The sequence below is a fragment of the Cariama cristata genome, unplaced genomic scaffold (assembly GCF_000690535.1).
Source record: "Cariama cristata isolate BGI_N322 unplaced genomic scaffold, ASM69053v1 scaffold13160, whole genome shotgun sequence".
NCBI lineage: Eukaryota > Metazoa > Chordata > Aves > Cariamiformes > Cariamidae > Cariama > Cariama cristata.
In genome coordinates this window covers 11,168-30,409 of record NW_009595419.1, presented here as the reverse complement: position 1 = coordinate 30,409, position 19,242 = coordinate 11,168, and the positions used below count along the sequence as shown (strand labels likewise).

General features: G+C 39.6%; 1 protein-coding gene across 2 annotated transcripts in view; it reads right to left on the bottom strand.

Moving 5' to 3' along the window:
• Positions 1–19,242, bottom strand: part of LOC104163182 (6-phosphofructo-2-kinase/fructose-2,6-bisphosphatase 4) — a 26,139-nt gene that overhangs the window by 3,100 nt on the left and 3,797 nt on the right. Inside the window, exons 3-13 of one of the 2 annotated variants that reach the window (XM_009702096.1) lie at positions 17,054–17,120; positions 15,784–15,858; positions 14,825–14,881; positions 14,375–14,496; positions 12,517–12,724; positions 11,792–11,938; positions 11,087–11,191; positions 8,871–9,000; positions 8,411–8,473; positions 5,228–5,292; positions 1,792–1,984 (exon numbers count right to left, since the gene is read on the bottom strand). In XM_009702096.1, coding sequence (XP_009700398.1) covers positions 1,925–1,984; positions 5,228–5,292; positions 8,411–8,473; positions 8,871–9,000; positions 11,087–11,191; positions 11,792–11,938; positions 12,517–12,724; positions 14,375–14,496; positions 14,825–14,881; positions 15,784–15,858; positions 17,054–17,120 — 1,099 coding nt within the window. In that variant the 3' untranslated portion in view covers positions 1,792–1,924. Of the gene's footprint in view, positions 1–1,791; positions 1,985–5,227; positions 5,293–8,410; positions 8,474–8,870; positions 9,001–11,086; positions 11,192–11,791; positions 11,939–12,516; positions 12,725–14,374; positions 14,497–14,824; positions 14,882–15,783; positions 15,859–17,053; positions 17,121–19,242 lie in introns of those variants that run through there. The other variant, XM_009702104.1, reaches the window with a different exon arrangement.

Sequence of the window (19,242 nt, the reverse complement as noted above, 5' to 3'; positions counted from 1 at the left end):
GAGGGTCCGGGGCCCTTCTGCCGCTTCCCCTCCCGCCGCTTCCCCTCCCTCCACCACCTCTGCCAGCCAGAGCGCAGGCAAGTCCGGCTTTCCTCTCCAGCCAAGTTCCTGCCCCTTCCATCTTCCCCCTCCATTTCCTCCGAGAGCCCAAGCCATCCTTATTCAAGCAGCAAAACTCAGTTTTTCCACAGCAGATGCCCATGCAGATTTTGGCTCCATCAAAAACATAATAGTTTACATTTGCACAGTTTTTCCTTAGTTGTGGCCCGCGGAGGTGACAGCGCTCAGAGCTGTCTCCGCACAGTTTCTCAGTACCTGACTATGGCCAGCATCCCCGCGGCCTCTCAGGAACCTCACCTCAACTGTCAGGTAAAAGCAACCAGATTCACTAATCAACGTCTGCAAGTGGGTACAGCAGGCTCAGATCTCCTCCTCTGTGGCATTTTTCACGGCAAAGCACATGTTGAGAGGCTGGGGCAATTAAACACAGAAAAGTGACAAAACATTCCCATGTCACGGTCACAACAGAGACAGGAAAATAATCTGGGTTTCACCCAGTCCCAACCCACCCTGGGACACCGGTTTAACCAAATACCAAACGGTACAGCAGGCTCTCCGGCCAGAAGGTTATTTGGTTATATCAGACATTCCCAAGCGCTACAAACCTCTGAAAACTTCAGTGTCGTTTTAGAAGTACAGATACGTAACATTTTTTTCCCAAATCCCTGTTTTGGAAAAACTTACCACCTAAGAAACCTAACAGATAAAAGCTTTCCACAACACACCACTCTTGCTTACTTTCAAGACTAAAAGACCCCTCAGAAAACAGTTCCAGGACTCAGTGATTTTCTGTCTTTCCCAGACTCAATGCTACCCAAACAAAGCTGCTTCAATGGCACAGATGCTTCCAACTGCCTCGTTTTCCCCATCATAAGATTGCAGAGAAAGGAGCCAAGGCACAGCACCACATCTCAAAGAAGCTGCAGTCTTCTCCAGCCTGTGAAAGGTTTTGCTGTAATTCAGTTTAGGATGATTTGAGATTCCACACCTACTGCAATCACAACCCAGCTACAAAATCATCAGGCTAACTCTGCTTCCACATTCTGAAACGGTTAACACCGTTTATGGTAGCCTAGATAAAATCTGAGTACAAAACATAGGGAGCAGAGCTTTAAACGCTTGATCACCCATGTCCATACAAGAAGCAGGAAAAGAGGAAATTTAAAATCACTTCTGCTGGCGGGCAAACCCTGAAGCCTAGTTAATGCAGAACAGCTGTTAAGAAAAGTCATATATTAAAACATTTATACACATTCCTGTACCTTGAATAATTGTTCTGGAACCAAGTGAAAACTTGCTACCCTCTTCAAACAGCACATAATTAATTAGCGCATCTACAGCACTAGTGCTATGTATCAGCAGGATTAAGGTTTTACAGTAACTATGGATTGTTATTTTATGCTACATAGCAGTCCAATCACTCCCAAGGGCACTGAAATAGGTAATACTGGTGCCTAGAAAACGAGCTTCAGCTTTTTCTTATCTCACACAGGACACTGTGTTTCATCGCTTTCATAAATAAACACCCTGCAACTAACATTAAATGATTGTTGGCTGTTCCAATAAAACTTAATGCTGCAGGATCTTTAAATTATAGCAATTTACAGAAACAGCATTCCAGTGACAGCCGATCAATGTTTGATAACTCATCCACAATAAATTAATCAGTGCAATAGTTTTATTGTGATCTGATAATTTTTTCAAGTCATGCCCTGTACAAACATTTGGTTTGGGTTCTGAGTGGTTGGGTTTGGGTGGGGCTTTTTTATTTCAAAGTGATTGGAATGATTAGTTTTTTGATTTATTTTGAAGTAGTAGGATGAAAACAGCACCCCAAGTTCGATAGTTGATCAGCACACAGGATTCACTGATGAGCAGGGACTGTTACAAGAGCGTCCTCGGGAGGTCTGGAAATGTCTACATTCTGTATAATAATAAAAATACAGAGGAGAATATTTATCATGCAGCAGTAAGAGCAACAAAAAACACCAGATTCCTTCACAAGTACAAGGCTGCATTTCTTTAAAAGCAGAGATACTTTTTTTTTTTAACCCCTCACACCCCAAGAATGCAGCAGACTGACAGCTGGCTCATGTCCCAGAACCAGACAGCAGGAAAACACATTTACAGTAATCACTGATCCCGTGCTGACAGTATTACCAAAAGCTCCAGTCACTCATGTTTAGGAGGAAGTCTTTTACAGGCCCAAGCAGGAATCCTCTTAAACATGTGCTTCAGCACATACACACCTATCCATTAAGCAACTTCCAGTGCTTTGCTGAACTACGCCATATATTTCCTTCCCAAGGGAAGACTTGAACATTTGTTTGTGTTATAGGCAATGTAATACCCCTGACAAAATAGAAAAGTATCTTCCCAGACACCATAACCATTTAAGACTGATCACACCAACTAAATCTCACCCCATTTTGCAGAGGCTGCAGGGAAAAGGGGAAAAAAAAAAAAAAAAAAAAAAAGGCAGATGTTCAATGCAGCAAATTATTGAAAGCCAAACAAAAGCAAAACAGCAGGGTAGCCAAACACTCACAATAGGAAGCACAGCTTTGAGGGCAGCCATGTGGCACCAGGCTCAGGAATCACACCTGCCATGGTAGCACCTCATGCAAGTCCCAAAGACTATGCAATCAGTATTCTCCCTTCTATCAAGAAAAGCAGGCTACAATAAACTTTTCTGCAGTTCCTGACAAGATCTTGATCTACAATTTGGCCCATTTTAGGCCAAATCATTGCCAATTCTTCAAACTTTGTGCTGATGGACTTCATGAGTTTTCCTTGCTTTACACTGTGGTAAGCAAGCTCACCTTTCACTAGCATCTCCCTCTCCCCTTCTCCCACAAAATCAAAAAGGAGATTTGGGTTTCTTGCTACAAAAAAATGTCTACGTCATTCACTGAGTTACAAAACAGGCATTTTACCCTAGTGCTTGTTTTCTGGCTCAAACAGGGGACCCAAGCAACAGCTAAAGTCATTCCCCTGAAGTATTTTCAGTAAAAAGACTACAGACTTGTTCATTTGAAAAGGTCAGGAACTTAAGCCACTACAATGCTGACAAACACAAGGCTTTAATCCACTTCAGAAAAATCACCATCATCATACAATGAAGTTTACACATACTATAAATAAATACTCCAGTGCTTTGCCTGCATTTCTGCAACGTGAAAAAAGACGCTTTCAGCTGAAGTCAAAATGGAGTGCACTGTTCTGAAACACGGACTACAAATTACTTGTGGGGGCACAGAACAACACACTGGGCAATTCTTCATCAAATAGATTCATTGTTTAACAATGTTGTTATCTGCCACCCTGTGTTTAATTAAATGCTTTGACTTCAATACACTATTTGAAAACTTAATTTTACAGAAGTAATTAACATTTTCGTAGGTGATGTATATGAAAGCTTTTGAAATTTTCACAGTCCTCTATGCAGCATTTAAAGGCAGAGAGGATCAACTTACTCCTTCATTCAGCCCTACTAAAAGAACACTGTATCACCACCCATACTTCACTGCGCTGGGTTTCTTTGGGCGCAGAGGGTGAAGAGTGTTTGAGGTTCTTTTTATTAAAAATGCCCCTGCTACTTTTTTTTTCTTTTTAAAGATTCATTAACTCAATTTATTTCTGTTCAAATTAAATCATTTTGTGTCTTTGTGTCCACTGCAATGCAACTATCTGCATAAGCCTCTACATGCACCTGAAATACAGCCACCCAAGACCAACATCAGTATGGCCACATCACTTGCTAGACATGTTAAGACTCACTTGGCAATTCAGGCAGAGCTTTCCCTCTGAAAATAAACATCTTCAGTTAGAGAACTGGTATTTCCAACAGCAATTCTCAAAACACTTCAGCAAGCTGTAAGTTCAGCACCAATACATTATCAGCCAAACTAACATGTTCAATTGATCTACACTATTTAACGTGGATAACCTAACACCTGCTCTAAGACATCCTCATTTATTTTCACCATGCTTCTCCAACACCTTTTAGACACTGTGAAAATAGAATGGATTTCCTAAACCTAACAAACCAAACTAAGATACGAAAGTGGTAAAGTAGAGTGACAAAGGAGAAAGGCGAAGAGAGAGGAAACAGGCAATACGACTATCTGATAAAAAATATCTTGGCTATGACGACCAAAAGTCAGTATTTTCAGAACTCAGAACATCCAAGTCATTAAAACAAAACTTTTCTGCAGACCCCTCCAGCACGAAATCTACACAACTGCCACAAACGTGTATCCTCCTGTAAGTAAGACATTTTGTGTTACATGCCTTGTTGAATACACACGTAAAATCACTATATTCCTTTCCACGTTGCTCTGAAAACCACCACAAACAGCTCTTTTTTCTCATGCTACCAAACTGACTTTTAATTCACCAGTAGGCACGGCTCATAACCTCAGCAAGGAATCAGTGCCATACCTAGTAGCACTAGCATGAGGATCTGCAAGGGAACCAGAAATTTTTAATCATGACACGTTTTACGTAACATTCATAACACAGCAATAGAAGAGCTTTGCGCAAGCTGCACAATCAACCTAAGCTCAGGTCAACACTTAGGAGCACGCAGAACCGTGTGCCTGACGCAGGGAGAGTACAAAGCTGCCATGGTCTGACATCTTATCTCCACTTACATTTTACAAATATACTCAATTTCCTTTTTCCCAGTTGTTCTGCTGTATCCCGAGATCTAGTCTTCCTCTCCAGCTTTGACTTAAAACACAGGTGGCATCATCAATTCTTCTCTTGCATACAGCAATGATGGCAGTGATGAAAAAGCTATTTCATTATTTACTCTCTCCAAAATAAGCATGGTGTTCATAACAATGTACTTTTTGACTACACCCTAACTTCTGCTGAACGACAAAGCCTGGAAGAATTTTATACAGTTTTAGATCGATACTATATCTTCAATTTATCATTCACTTTGAAGATAAACTACTCCAGCTAGAGCTTGTATGTAAGATAAATTTGCACAACAAAAAGGATCCCTCCCCCCCTTCAATACCAAACCAGTAGCAAATCTTGATATGTAAAATTAAATACACTCAGCTGAGTTACCAAATCATTTCTAACCACAAGGAAAATGGAAATCAGCTCAGATAGTACATTATGTCAAGTTCTCCAATTTGAAAAATATTCTTACCTCGGGTTTATCTCTGTGTGTGTTTACAGCTTCAACATTCAGAAATATAGATTCTACTTTACATCCTGTTGATAGAAAACAAATTTTTAGAATTGGTCTGCTTTAAAAATGAAGTTATAGTAAAGACGCAATCTAAACTTCAGTTGGTGAAGGTTAATCACTTTCCCCTTCTGGTTTATACTAGAATTTCCCAAATTCTGAATAGCTAAAGCTATTGAAATGAATCTATTCCACGAGGATGAACATTATTCTCAATCTGACAATCCATCTCCCATCTCACCTTGGCTTCATCATTATTTTCTTTGAAACAAAGTCTCATTTTTAAACACAACATTCAGTCAGAAAGTTCTCAGTTGTGAATTTTTTGGTTCTTAAACATCCTAGACTTCTGTATTACAATGAAATTCTAAGAAGATAAATGCTGCTTTCATTTTTTAAAACGTGAAAATGATAAAGAGAAAACACACTGTTTGCTGTCAGCAACCCCCACTCCTCTACACGTGCAAAACAGTTTTAACCCCCAGCTAAATGGAACTTTAAAGTTGATTTCTGAAAAGAAACTACTTCTCACTCAAAAATGGAAAACTCCAGGGAGGCAAGAAAAATTAAACAGTCAGAAGAGACAACTATTACTCAGGTAGTATAAACTGATGCACTTAGAGAATTATAATTACTCAACACACTGTAGCAACAGCATTTTAAGCAATATCTGATTGCCGAACACTGTCATATCTCACGCGAACATGACTTTTCTAAGCTACCACTACCCTACCCAAGATTCATTAATAGTCAAATTCCTCTGACATACCACAGAGTCCATCTTCTGTCACAAACAGGTTTTCAGATTTTTCTGCTCACTTATTTCCTAAAGTCATTACATACTGCACAGAATTACTACATGACAGAAAAAGGTGATTTTAGTCTTTTCTTAGAAATCCACTGCACTTAAAAAAATAATATAAATTAGTAAGGCAAATGTTTGCCTTCCCTTAGGGAAGCCTATTCTGAGAAACCCCATTTGTCATGAACACTGTGAGCAAACACTGCAGAAGCGCCAGCACTCAGAGAAACAGTCAACCAGAAAAAGGGGGAAAAGCACACATCTCCCACTGGAAGAGTACCCCTAGTCATCCTTCTGTTCCCAGATCCATTGCAATCCTTAAGATCAAGCAAAAACAAGCTCTGATCCCTGATGCTGGCCATTGCTAAGGACCGGTTACACTTAATTACACAGCAGACACACTTCCACAGAGACCTCTCAGTCCTTACCGCTAGGCTAAGACCCCAGAAAAGTATCATATGGAAAGCTATAAAGGGACATGAGTTACTCCACAGGAACTACAATGTGCATACTCCCAGCACATTTTTAATTACTGATGTGCAAGTCCATACCTACAGCAAGATGCAGTTTCCTGTGTGCTCCCCCAGAGACCATCACTATACTGGATTGTTGGATAAAAGTCTAATTTATCCTAATCCAACTGTCAGGCCATAACAGATGTTCCACTACTAAAGATCAGACGCTTAGGGTGGGAATAATGCTAGCTTCAAACACCAGGAACAGCAAACCCCTAAGGGAGGTGTTACCCCAGAACAGGATTAGCTGGAAGACATTAAACACGCCATGTTTGAACCTGCATCCTGCCTCAGTGGAGCCAAGTGACACATCAACTTGAAATAATGCTATAGATTATCACTGTATAAATAGTTTACACAACCCTTGCATTTTCAGATGGTCAAATTCCAAGAAGTAGCTTGACTGAAATGTGCTAATCAGACATACATATCAAACACTTTAAAAAAGAGCATTTCTTTCACTGAAGTCAAAAGGACAAGGACAGTATCTCATACCACTTCTTCTCCTTCCTCATTTAGTGTGAGTAAACACTGCAAACGTTCAGGCCCTCTTAAGATTTATGAACAGTCACCCAACTTCCCACTAAAAAACAAAACAAAAACAACCCCAAAACAAAAACCTCTCTGTGGAAACAGGCTGATACTAGCAAGTCAAGAGAATCCAGTTTCAAAAAAAAGAAAAAAAAGTTTTAACTGTTCTAAATCTCCATTTTCCAAACTCCAGCTTGCCATGCAAGGCTAGGAACACTAGATGTCACCCCCGCATAGACGTTAGGTTGTTCCTTACTGCAGGACAACAATGCAATTAAATGACAGAAATCCCTTCAGACAGGTTTCCCAGTGTAACAGCTAATTACTTTGTGTCAACTTTATGTGAAACTTAACAAAAAACAGAGCACAGTCTAGACTGCTATTTTTCAAAGCTGATAATCAAAAGACTGCTTCACATTTCTGATTAGTAACTTGACAAGCATTTTTTGGCAATTCATTTCCTGGTAAACTGTGCAGATAGTTCTGTCTATAAATAATCTTCTGAAGTGTGATGAGATACCAGAAGATATAATTAAGCCATCACTTAAAGAAAATTAACAGCGGGCACATGTTAAGCTGAGGTTAAAACACCCACAACACTAAATTAGCAGTCAGCCTAAAACCCAAGAAGCACATGTTGCAACCCATACCCCAGGCTCCACAAGCTAACGGCAAATCTCAGCTAAAGCCCCGGCAAATCTTAGCTCAAGCCCCTGAGCTATGCACCGGTAATAGCTGCTGACATATGAATGCCAACAACAACAAACAAGGTAAGTTCATGTGAGAGTGTGAACGTCCACGAAAAAATACTTCAGGAAGAGAGAACAAAGTTATTTAAGGGTAAGGGGAACACCCTTTGCAAGATGATAAACCTACATAAAGGTGAATTCTAAAGTCTTCTAAAAAGCAATACCCTCAAATACATCAATAAAACCTGAGATCCTACTGTACCAGACATGTATAAATGGCACAGGTTTCCCAGAAGAATTAATGAAATAGCATATGAACTGAGTAGAAAAGAATATTGTCCACTCGCAGTCACACCCACCGGTAGTTTCAGGCCTCCACCAATACATACAAACTCTCTGGCATAAGCAAAGCAAATGTAAACCAAAGGATTCATTGATTCTAACAAAGCTGTGCAGGCAACACATGTAATGTCAAATCTAATTGCTCAATTCTATTTTAAAGCAAAATAAATTACAAATGTGTTTTAATTTAAATGCTTCACAAACTTTACTGATGGCACAGACAGTATAGTTTGACTTTATAATATATACATGTACTACTACTTACCATAAGCCACCGGGGTTAGCTTTAAGACAGTATGCAGCGGGCACTTCAGGTAAGGCAGTTGTTCTGAGAAATTGAACAACAAATGATATGTGAAACACAGATTACAGGAACACTAACTTTTCTACTATGTTACAAGTCAACCATTTAAATGTCTTTTTATCTGACTATATCTGTTTTCTTCCCTAGCATGCAACAGAGATGCTATTCTCATTTTTAAAAAAAAAAAAAAACAAAAAAACCCAAAAAAACACATTATGGTATTTCAGCTGTGGAGCAGCTCAATAAAAATCAACTACCAAGCTTCATGTGTGGGTCAAATACAAAAAAACTAACTTGCGTACTTGCCTAGCACAACTACCCTCTGATGACAAAGGAAAAATTGTTAGAATTTACTGTTTAGAACCTTCACCAGTAAATTTTCAAAAAACAGATGATTTGTAATGTATCGAGGAAGACTTACCTGCAGGCTTGTCAAGAAAATATGCAAGCAAACAGCGCATGACAGCTTGGTGACATATGACAAGCACATTTTCCTGCCTTTCAAGTTCCATAATTACTGGCTCCAGTCTCTGAACAAGATCTTCATAGGACTGGGTGGGGAGGAAAAATACACAGCGCATTAAAAAGGGAAAACTCTTTGAACACTATATGCATATACAGTGGATCTTACTTTCATATTAGTCATCTTCTAAATGTTATATTAGTGCACAGATGAATACGGTAGTAATAATTTTCCTTAAATTAAGAACACAGTCTGGGTCTTCCAGACTATCAAAGAGCATACACATAACAAAATAAATCTCCCTCATGGAAAAGCTCTATTAAATTAGTCACTATGATCAAGAATTTCCACAAAATCCCTAGAATTTAATTCACAGCATCTGCAAATGTACATGTTAAGTCTTGCACATTATTTTCCATACCTCATCTTCAAAATCATGTCTCTTCCAAGTGAAAGTCTGGTAAGTCCAGCTTACAGTCAGCATACAAAGTTCACAAAGCCTGACTTGTTCAGGCTGCCCTTTGAAAACAAACTATCAGCTTGATGAACTGGCCTGGCGATCACAGAATCGTTTAGGTTGGAAAGGACCTTTAAGATCATAGGGTCCAACCATAAACCTAGCATGGCCAAGTCCACCACTAAACCATATCCCTAAGCACCACATCTACACATCTTTCAAATGCCTCCAGGGATGGTGACGCCACCACTTCCCTAGGCAGACTGTTCCAGCGCTTGATAACCTTTTTGGTGAAGAGATTCTTCCTAATATCCAATGTAAACCTCCCCTGGCACAATCTGAGACCATTTCCTCTTGTCCTATCGCTTGTTACTTGGGAGAAGAGACCAACACCCACCCCACTACAACCTGCTTTCAGGTAGTTGTAGAGCACGGTAAGGTCTCCCCTCAGCCTCCTCTTCTCCAGGCTAAACTGAAAACCACCCCACCAGAAATCACAAAGCAAGGGGGCCGGATTTCTCTTGCAACCTTTCCTGCACAGCAGGCACACAGTGAACCTGCTGCTGCAGGTACACAGCAGGATTTCCACATGCGCATGCTTAAGTTCATTCTCACATTCACAGTAAAGACAATACTTTCAAAACGTGTCATGAGTTGCATATGCAGAGAACACAGCATGTCGCCCGGCAGGGCATGGAATGACCACAGCAGAAAGCCTTCACCCTGGTCCCCAGGCAGGCATGGGGGCTGCCCGGTTGGATTCAGCTGATTCAGACCTTGACAAGAGAAACCCATCGGTCTCCAGCAAGGCTGTGCAAGCCCCTGCGACTCTTACCTGCGACAGAGAAACTGCCTTTGACAAACAAGTGAGCTCAACTGATCACCCCAAGGTGATGACGGGAGTCCAAAATGTTTGTCACCATCCTAGAGGATAGCATCAGTTTGAAAAACAAACACTCCTTGTTCAAATGGATTAGGAGAACTTTGCACCTTAATGACTGCCTCATTAGTAAGACTGGGTCATACCCGCAAGAACACTGCTCTTATCGCAAGCGCTCTGAGCACGGTGATTACTCCTGACTGCTGAGGAAAGCAGACCAGAGCTGTGCTTCCTCAGGACACAAACAGCAGAGCAGCTGGGCCAATTACTCCACCACCCTGCTACCCCAAACTCTAATCCTTTAGCACCCACAGCCAGGTCGTGGGACCATCTGGTAATTGCTGCAGTGTAATGGGTTTGCTTTGCAACAGCTGTCAGCAAGTTATTTTCCCCAGAGGCAAGGAGTTTATTAAAGTGAAAGACCAACATGGCTACAGATTTCCCTAGCATTTCAGCCAGAACCGCAGGCAAACCAGCCATTATCTACACCAAGCATGAACGGAAAAGGTGATCTGGGCAGTATGTTCGCATATGCGATAGTTTGAAGCCTTGCAATCATTCCTCCTGCTTTATCGCTGCAGGACCAGCAGAGAAACGATGCCCACAAGATCAAAGCTCTCATTTGTTTTTCTAAATCTATTGTTTTATTTTTTCAAGCTCTGAATCAAATTAAATGGTCTGGGCTCAATCCTTGCAAGCTCCAATGTGCTTTCCCCTGCAGAAAGGAACCACCTTTTTATTAATTTTAATTATTATTTTTTTTCCTTCCTAAACCAGCATGTATGTTTTCAAGAAGTCAAGGAAGCCCTTCACCTTGAGAGAGAAAAAATAGCATACCTCTCCTTTAGGGTATCTGTATCTGTATTTGTCTTGGTCTCTCAGTGCAAATTCAAGCGGATAATTTTCCTGTATTTCTTCGTATGTCATTTCTTCACACACTCCCTATAGGTAATAATAAAAAAAAAATTCATTAAAAAGCATGTATTTCCAGCAGTGCAAAGAGCAGATATCACTCTTAAATAAAACCATATATAAATAACCTTTAACAATTGTATTTTGTTACTCTTGACACTTAAAGTTGTCACACATGATGAACAGGACACTCAGCTGGACTCAGATGTGGTTAGAAGGAATCATTAAATCCCTATATAAGTAAAGTTACTTATATGGGCAAGCAAGGTCACATTTTACCTATTGCACCTGCCAATGTATCTTACAGGTGCAGCTGGAAAGTGCCAACCAGAAATGCCCATCTACTAAAAATTTCTTTCCAACCCTCAACTACCAAAAATTTCATAGCATCGTGGCTTGTTATTCTGGAGGGAATGTTTTACTGGGAAAGACAAACCAATACCAAATTAATTATGGCAAAATTTAATAAAACATTTAGCCTTGTTAACAGGAATTAATGACAAATTTTCCAGCCTCCAGAAGCAACTTAAATGACTTTCTATCCCATAAAAAGTGTACCATTACAAAATTAAGTACTTCCTTCATCCCTAGCAAACAAAGTAACTATTAGACATTTAGAAAAGAACTTACTGCGTCTATCTCATTCAAAACCTTCCACTGCTCGTAAGGCACTCCCAAGGCTTCAGCAGTCTGAATTGTCCTCTTCATCTGGCTGGTCCAAACTTTCAGATCTTTGATATTTTGCTCATTAATAAATTGTGCCAAGCTTTTGGCAAACTGGAAGAAAAATCAGGAGACACTGGATGAGGACTCAGAGCCAACACTGTGTTCATTTGGAACTCACAGGCTCCAGCCTCCAGAAACTCATAACAACATTTCCAAAAGGCTCTGTCAAAGTTTTTTTTAAGAAATACAACACATTCCATTATGTCAAGAGGGACAGGAGAGGGAAGGAAAGGAGTACAAGGAAGACAAAAGTTTTCTGCAGTTCCTATCTTTACCTCCAGGAATCTTCCTTTCAGCTTTAACTTGTGAATCTTCCCAATTATCCAACAAGTCAGGATTTTACAAAAATACAGTTAAAAAATAAAGCCCTCTTGACAACTGCTTTGTGCTGTAGGATAAGAATTTCAACCAACAGAATGACAGACAAATAAAAGAGCACATAGCAAATCACAAGACACAAACTGTGTCCATCCAGTTTCCACTACCCACACAAGCAACTAAAAAAACCTTTCTTGAACATGTTAAGAGGAAAAGGGTGGAGAGGAAGAAAGCTGTAATTACACAGCGCAATCTGCACACATGCATAGATACACACAAAACCCAGTCACACTTGTTCAGGAGGTACGTACCTCTTTCCCCCTGACAGACAGTCCAGGATCGCCTCCTATTCTCCCTTTCAGATTGAGTTCACTTTCTCCATGTCGACAGAGGTAGATAGACCGGGGAGTCACATGGATATTCATGAGGTAGTACACAATCCGGCTCTGAATGTGATCCATTACCCTGTTCACAAGGTAACTCCTTCCAACATCCATAATTTTAATGTAAGAAAGGTCCCTTTCACAAGCAAACAAAAAAAAAAGTAAGATTTCACATAGTTTCTATTAGCATATACCACAGTCTTCCCAGCCTCTCTCTCATTATAAAACAAAGGGGCAACAAGCCAAAGCACAAACAAACCCTCCATTAACCACAGAATACGCATTAGTCCTAAGAAACAATACAATACTCCAAAGGTACAGGATGAACTCTATTCCTTTCACATGTAAGCTGCTCACATCACTTTCTTTTCTGTTCTCTTGACTTGCACTTTGTCTCTCAAATCTAGATCCTACTCTTGGAAAAATACAGCTGTCTCATTGAAAGAAAGATTCAGTGGAGTCATTCAACTGTCGGAGCTTCAATAAGATACCCATGTATTTTATGATACTTGATATTTTTCTCCAGGTAACAAATACTTCCCCCACAGCAAGTATTTCTCTGACTGTACCCAGGGGCCAAAAGGCATGGACACTATTTACCCATTTCAGTTAACCCTGTCAGAAAAACTACAGCATCAGAAGGACCAGGGACTAGCCTGAAGCAAGACATTTTCGCAAACACTCTATCAAGAACTATTTATTAACAGTATTGTAATTTACCCCATCACTACCCTCTCTGAGCATCAGACAGGTTATAGTCTCAATTTTCACCGCTTACCCTTTCTTGTCTGAGCTATAACTTCAGAGTACCATCTAGCTAAAAGGAGGAAAAAAGTCTAATAAACTGAAAACAACCACTATTAGCTTCTAGTGATGCCTTTGAGATACCACATCACAAGAAAACAAGAAAACATAATAAAACCAAATGGAGGTGATGAGAAGTAAGCATCATCACCTCATCTCTGATAACGTTCTTTGGAGTTAATCATTACTATTTCACTCAGGCACAAACATTAGGTCCATCACAGAAATTACATGCATGAACTGATCCAATTGAGCCAGCTTCACACTGCGTACACTCAATTACATTAAAATGCAGCTCAGCCTTTCCTATAGCACTGGCCCTGAAACAAACCATGAGCCCCTGGTATGAGTGCAGCTCAGAATCTCACACTGAAATCCTGGACTGTGGGAAGAGGAACAGGGCTGCTCCTCACATGGTTCATCCCTGCCTTGCTTTCAAGTGTTGAAAGTGAATGAAAAATAGATGAATGCTTTGGCACGAAGGCAAATAATCTAAGAAAGTTTCTCACAGCCCTGCATCTGCAGGGCAATTTCCAAGCACAAACAAATAAATTTAGAAGTCACATTTTTAAGACTGACGTGTTCAAAATTCATCTTACCCATGTCAACAAATGCAGTTACGCTTATAAATCACTCAGGTCTCCTCTACATACTAAAAAACCTCAAATAATAACCAACCACTACAGCAAGTCTGGAATAATTTCTAAATGCTGGTTCTATCCCAGAAGAATCATACCAACCTCCAAGTGGGAAAATCAAAAAGATTATTGTCCCAGAGTAAACTCATTAGTCAATTTTCCTCAGGCAAGCAAGTTTCCAGGCTACCCCCAGAGTCAACTCTTAATTTGCCACAGGAAAGACAGCTCAAGCCATTAAAAAAACATGACTAGAAAGCCGTAATCCCTGATATGGGATCTTCCATCCGCTAAGGAAACATCTTAACATAACATAGTTGTGATCACAGTATTATTTCATCACTTACTTGTCAAGAGTTTCATCTAACGTCTCGTATGAGTTCTTGTAGCACTCTATTCTTTTCATAAAGTCTTCTGTTGCTTCATCATTACTACAATCAACATAGTCAGGACTACCCAGCTTCACTTGCTGTTTAAAATAAAAACAGGAGAGTAGTACGTAAGTTGTTTTCCCTTTTTAATGGAAGTTTAAAGAAATAGGAAGGGGAAGAACACAATATAAAAACTTGTTTTCTGGAAGTTAATTAAAATACATGTAAAACGAAAAAAGTTATTCTTCATAGAATTACACTTCTGAGTTACTATACACATGGACAGAAAAATAAATGGAAAGTGTTCCATTAGTGGGAGCCAATGCTTTTTTGCTATTGGAAGTTCTTATAATATACTTCCAAAAATACTGAGCTACTTTAAACCTCTTGACTTAAAGCAGTTAAAGCAAACTTTCCTATACTCACCACAATGTTTGCAGCAATGACCTCTGGATCTACACATACTGATTCAACAAAAAAAGTCTTCAGTCCAAATGGGAAGTCACATGTACAGAAGGAAGGAAGGAAGAAGGAAGATGCATTAAATGCCTCTGGAAACTAACACACACGAGCAGCACATTGCCCACTTCCAAGCTAACCCCTTTTTAACAGAGGCAGGCGTTAAACTTCCCTCCATTTACTCAGAAGGTTTCTCCAGGCTCTCTCATCAGAAATTGTTGGTTTACCATTCCCTGAAGCATCATGCTCTATACTCTTTTTCCCAACAATGCTTGTAAGTGGAAAAATTTTGTAGTGAGAAAAATTTAGGATGGAAGAGGAAGAAATAAATGCAGAGGACACAAGTTCAGCCACAGAAACAGTAACTAATGCTTCTGAAATAGTAGTTTAGAAGTCTTTCAACTAATGGAGTAGCCTCACTTAAAAAGAAGTTTGTGTTTTGCTGTCACAAAGGTTTATGGAGATGCAAGTTTAGAGGAAATGAAACATCACTGGAGAAGAGCTAACGCAAAACAATCCTGGACAGAAAGCAGAAAGCCACAAGAAGTTTTCAGTTTGTACAGAACTAACTCAAAATTCCCGATCTGCTTCTGCACCAAAAATCTGAACTGCACTAAGAACCTATTTTAAATAGTTCTTGCTGACAGTAGACTCAGAACTACAGGTCCAGGATGGCAGAATTGAAGCCAGAGCATAAAAGAGTTTAGCTTCAAACAGTGCAAACATGAAAGACGAGAAAAATGAAGACTGGGTGACTTTTAATCACAAACAATGCTTGAGAACACGAAATGCACTACTGACTAAACATCTAGGAAGGATGTCACTTATGCTAGTGCACTCCTTAAGTCCAAGTACAGATAAGGGCAAAACTATCACTCCCTTACTTGTCCAGGCATTATCTCAGAACTCCTTTGCTTTTGACTCACCTTATATCCATTTTCTTCACCAAATTTGTAAATAGTTTCTCTACGTTCTCGTGTCGTGTTTGTAGCATCAAAGACCTAGGAATAATTGGGGGGGCAGGTTGGAGAGAGGAATTAAAAATGCACCATAGCCTGTGAAAAGCACTGTGTTAGAAACAACCAAAATAAGGGTTCAAAGTCCCTTAATGTGAAGGAAGGCAATGTAAACACTTCCCCTTCCCTCTACTCGACTACCTCAATGTGTTCAACAGGAAAACAAAAGACATTCCTACTTTACACACGTGATTTTCTGAACACTAAAAAAGAATAATATTTTGAAAGCACTATCAGCAGCACACTGTATTTGGAAGAAGCAGCCAGAATTTAAGCCTAACATGTAATACAGGACAGAATCTTTCTTGTGGCCACTATCAGCATTAAATACTAATGCATAGTTTCTTAGTGGACTTGTATTACACAAAAAAGATGCTACAATCTGCATGCTATTCAAAATGTAAGTGTAAAACTTTTAAAGGGCCAAAGATCTGCAAGATTTGTAAATCCCGCCCATGAATTACAAGATATATGCAGTCATTTCTCTAAGAACTTATGTTTAGCTCTGAATACACCAGTGTTTCACCAAAGTATGAAGTTTGCCAAAGCATAAAGTTTACCTCATGTCCCCAAGCAGGACTTAAAATTACAGCTAATCGTTTTCCCTGATTAGTCAATGAAAACACAGAGTTGTGTCAGTAGTCTTAAGAAAAAACAATGTTATGCAAATTAATGTGAGTACGCAATGTCAATAGTTGAACAGCTGATGTTTTGCATCACATTATTAAATACTCAGATATGCAGCAAACTTTGAGTTTCTCCCGCTCTCTTCACAGATTTCTCATGTCAGTAATACAACTGCCAAGCAATACGCAGGATGCTTTCTGTTCAATCTTTACCTTTCACTTGAAACACTAGACTATCAAATAGAAACAGAAATGCAACCAAAACAATAGATGTGTGATATAATGTGGAGAGGAGGAGGAGATTTTTCTTACTGTTACCCTCTCCTCAGTTAACCCCTCGAATCACAAAGGTGGTTGCTCAATATGGCATCATCACCCTGAATTTAAGCGCTCCTTTCACTGCAGCAACAAAGCAGATCTAACGTACAACTCCCAAAGAAAAAAGATCTGATACAGCGAAGAGATACTGGAATTATTCAGGCTGTATATTATCCAGCAGACGCAGAAATTTGTAGGGAAGCATCTCAGGAATGTGTCTTCAACAAGAAACTTACAGCCACGTGCCCGTTTTCTTCACTGAGGTACTGTCGGACGTCATTCAGCGCTGCTAAGGCACACTGTCTTAAAAATGAAAGAGTAAAACTCAAATGCTAGTTAAAGTCATTTTATTAATGTACTTGTGCATTGTGATCAAAGTGCTCTGCAAACGTTAGATAATCTCTCTCAAAACCACCTATTTTTTTAATCAGCCACCCCCACAAAAAGTGGGAAAAAACAACAGAGGTCAGCCAAGCTATACTAAGGAAACATCATCATGGCCACCTGCCTAAGAAAAAGACCAGTTCAGTGCTCCTTTGTGCTACTGACACAACTACACATCACCACAGAATACCCATCAACTTTGCTCCCCACTTTCACTGATCTAAAGTAACACCACTGAATCATCCCTGCAACTTTATTCTTTTCCCAATTACCTGTTCATAGACACTTCCTTCTTAATTTCGTTCTCAAAAGGGGGGGGGGATCAACTTAAGGCTTTATCTTGTGGTCCTAAGTTAAAGTGGATGGACTATTTTGCAGTAATCTACTTCCTCTCTTTTGAACTATTCTGTAAAAATTGCTTATGTCAAAAAAATCCCTTAAAACAGAGAGTAAAACAAAGTTAGCACCAACTATTACGGACATAGGTGAAAATAACATCCCATTGCAGTCATCAACCCAACATAATCAGTACCAGAGACTGTTGAGCACAAAAACACCAAAAAACCCACCCCTACATACTTTACACTTGTGTTAAACCTCAACAATAAATTCATTTGCAACTTTCCTATTTCCCCAGCATTAGCATTATCTTCAAAGTCCATTATGATTTCTAACACATAAATAATACCAGAGGGCAACATTAACACTATACACAATTTACTCATTAGTAGAACAAAGCCCTGCTTATTTCCAATAAGTACATTCTTTTTGCAGTGCCAACATAATAACCTGTCCATGTCAATGGCCTTTCTATGCATTACTACTCTATTTTGACTTCCAAACTGAAACATCTAACTCTTCTCTTACATTTACCATATTCTGCATGCACAGCTTTATCTTAAAAGAAAAATGAAAGCTTTCCAATCCTAACGGTATTTCCACATTAGCATGGTTAACAGATGTCAGGAACTGAGATTCATCAGTCAAGTCTTCACTAAATAAATATAAACCCTCTTTACTCATTGCTAACTAGGCAGATTAGCTCACACAGCCCATTTCACATTATGTTCCCCACCATTTAGTCTAACAGGTGGCACAGAGGCACATTAAAAGGTTTGGCTCTACCTGTAAGCAAAAGGTAGGGCCTTGCAAGGCTAATGCACCTCATATCTACTCTTTGGTCCCAAAGGATTAGGCAGTTCTCATGCAAGTTGCTCTCCTTTGACACTAGCAATACTCAGCGGCTGCTGAAGGGGAAAGGGAAGAGAGAGAGAACAAGCAGAAGGATAGCCACAAAAGAAAGTCCAGATAGTAGGGAAGTCCAGACATTTTTGATGCTTGAGCTGCAGCAATTAAGAACAAAATACTCCATATTTTAAGTATCCTAAATAAATCACACTTCCATTCCTCTCAAATTTCTGTTCCTTCTCATTTCATACTGCATATTCTTAAATGTTTTGTGAACATACTAAAAAAGACAATGAATGGTGAAGAAAAATCAAAAGATCTTCCCATTTGATCTTCTGTAAGAAAAAGAGGCAGCTCCCTCTTGCTCTGGCATCTCTTCATCTACTCTTTCTTCTACATTAAAGTATAGCCTCTTTCCAGGCAAGAGGGCAGTCTCAAGTGCTTCATCTGGGCACAGACTTTCACACTGGTGCTCACCTTGCTTTGCATAGCATTAGCAAAACACGGCAATTTTCGAGGCAGTGCACTGATTGACTGCATGAAGCACCTGCATGGTGGCCAAAAAGACAATTTCAGGGAGAGAATAATAGTGTGTCATTCCCGCTCATTTGAACAGATAATGACAAATACGTCCAAAGTACTCCAGGCAAAAAATTCCAATATGCAAACCAAAAAGAAAAGCAGTTATGTGGGTATTTTTTCTTCTTTATGATCCACACAAAAGTTCTAAGGTGGCATTTTAGGAATTAGACAGCAGGAAGAGTCACATCTATTAGCTGACACCTTACAAAAAGGTAAGAAAAATAATTTGTTATAACTGCTTTGTCCTGAGTGAAAATATCCTGGAATATCT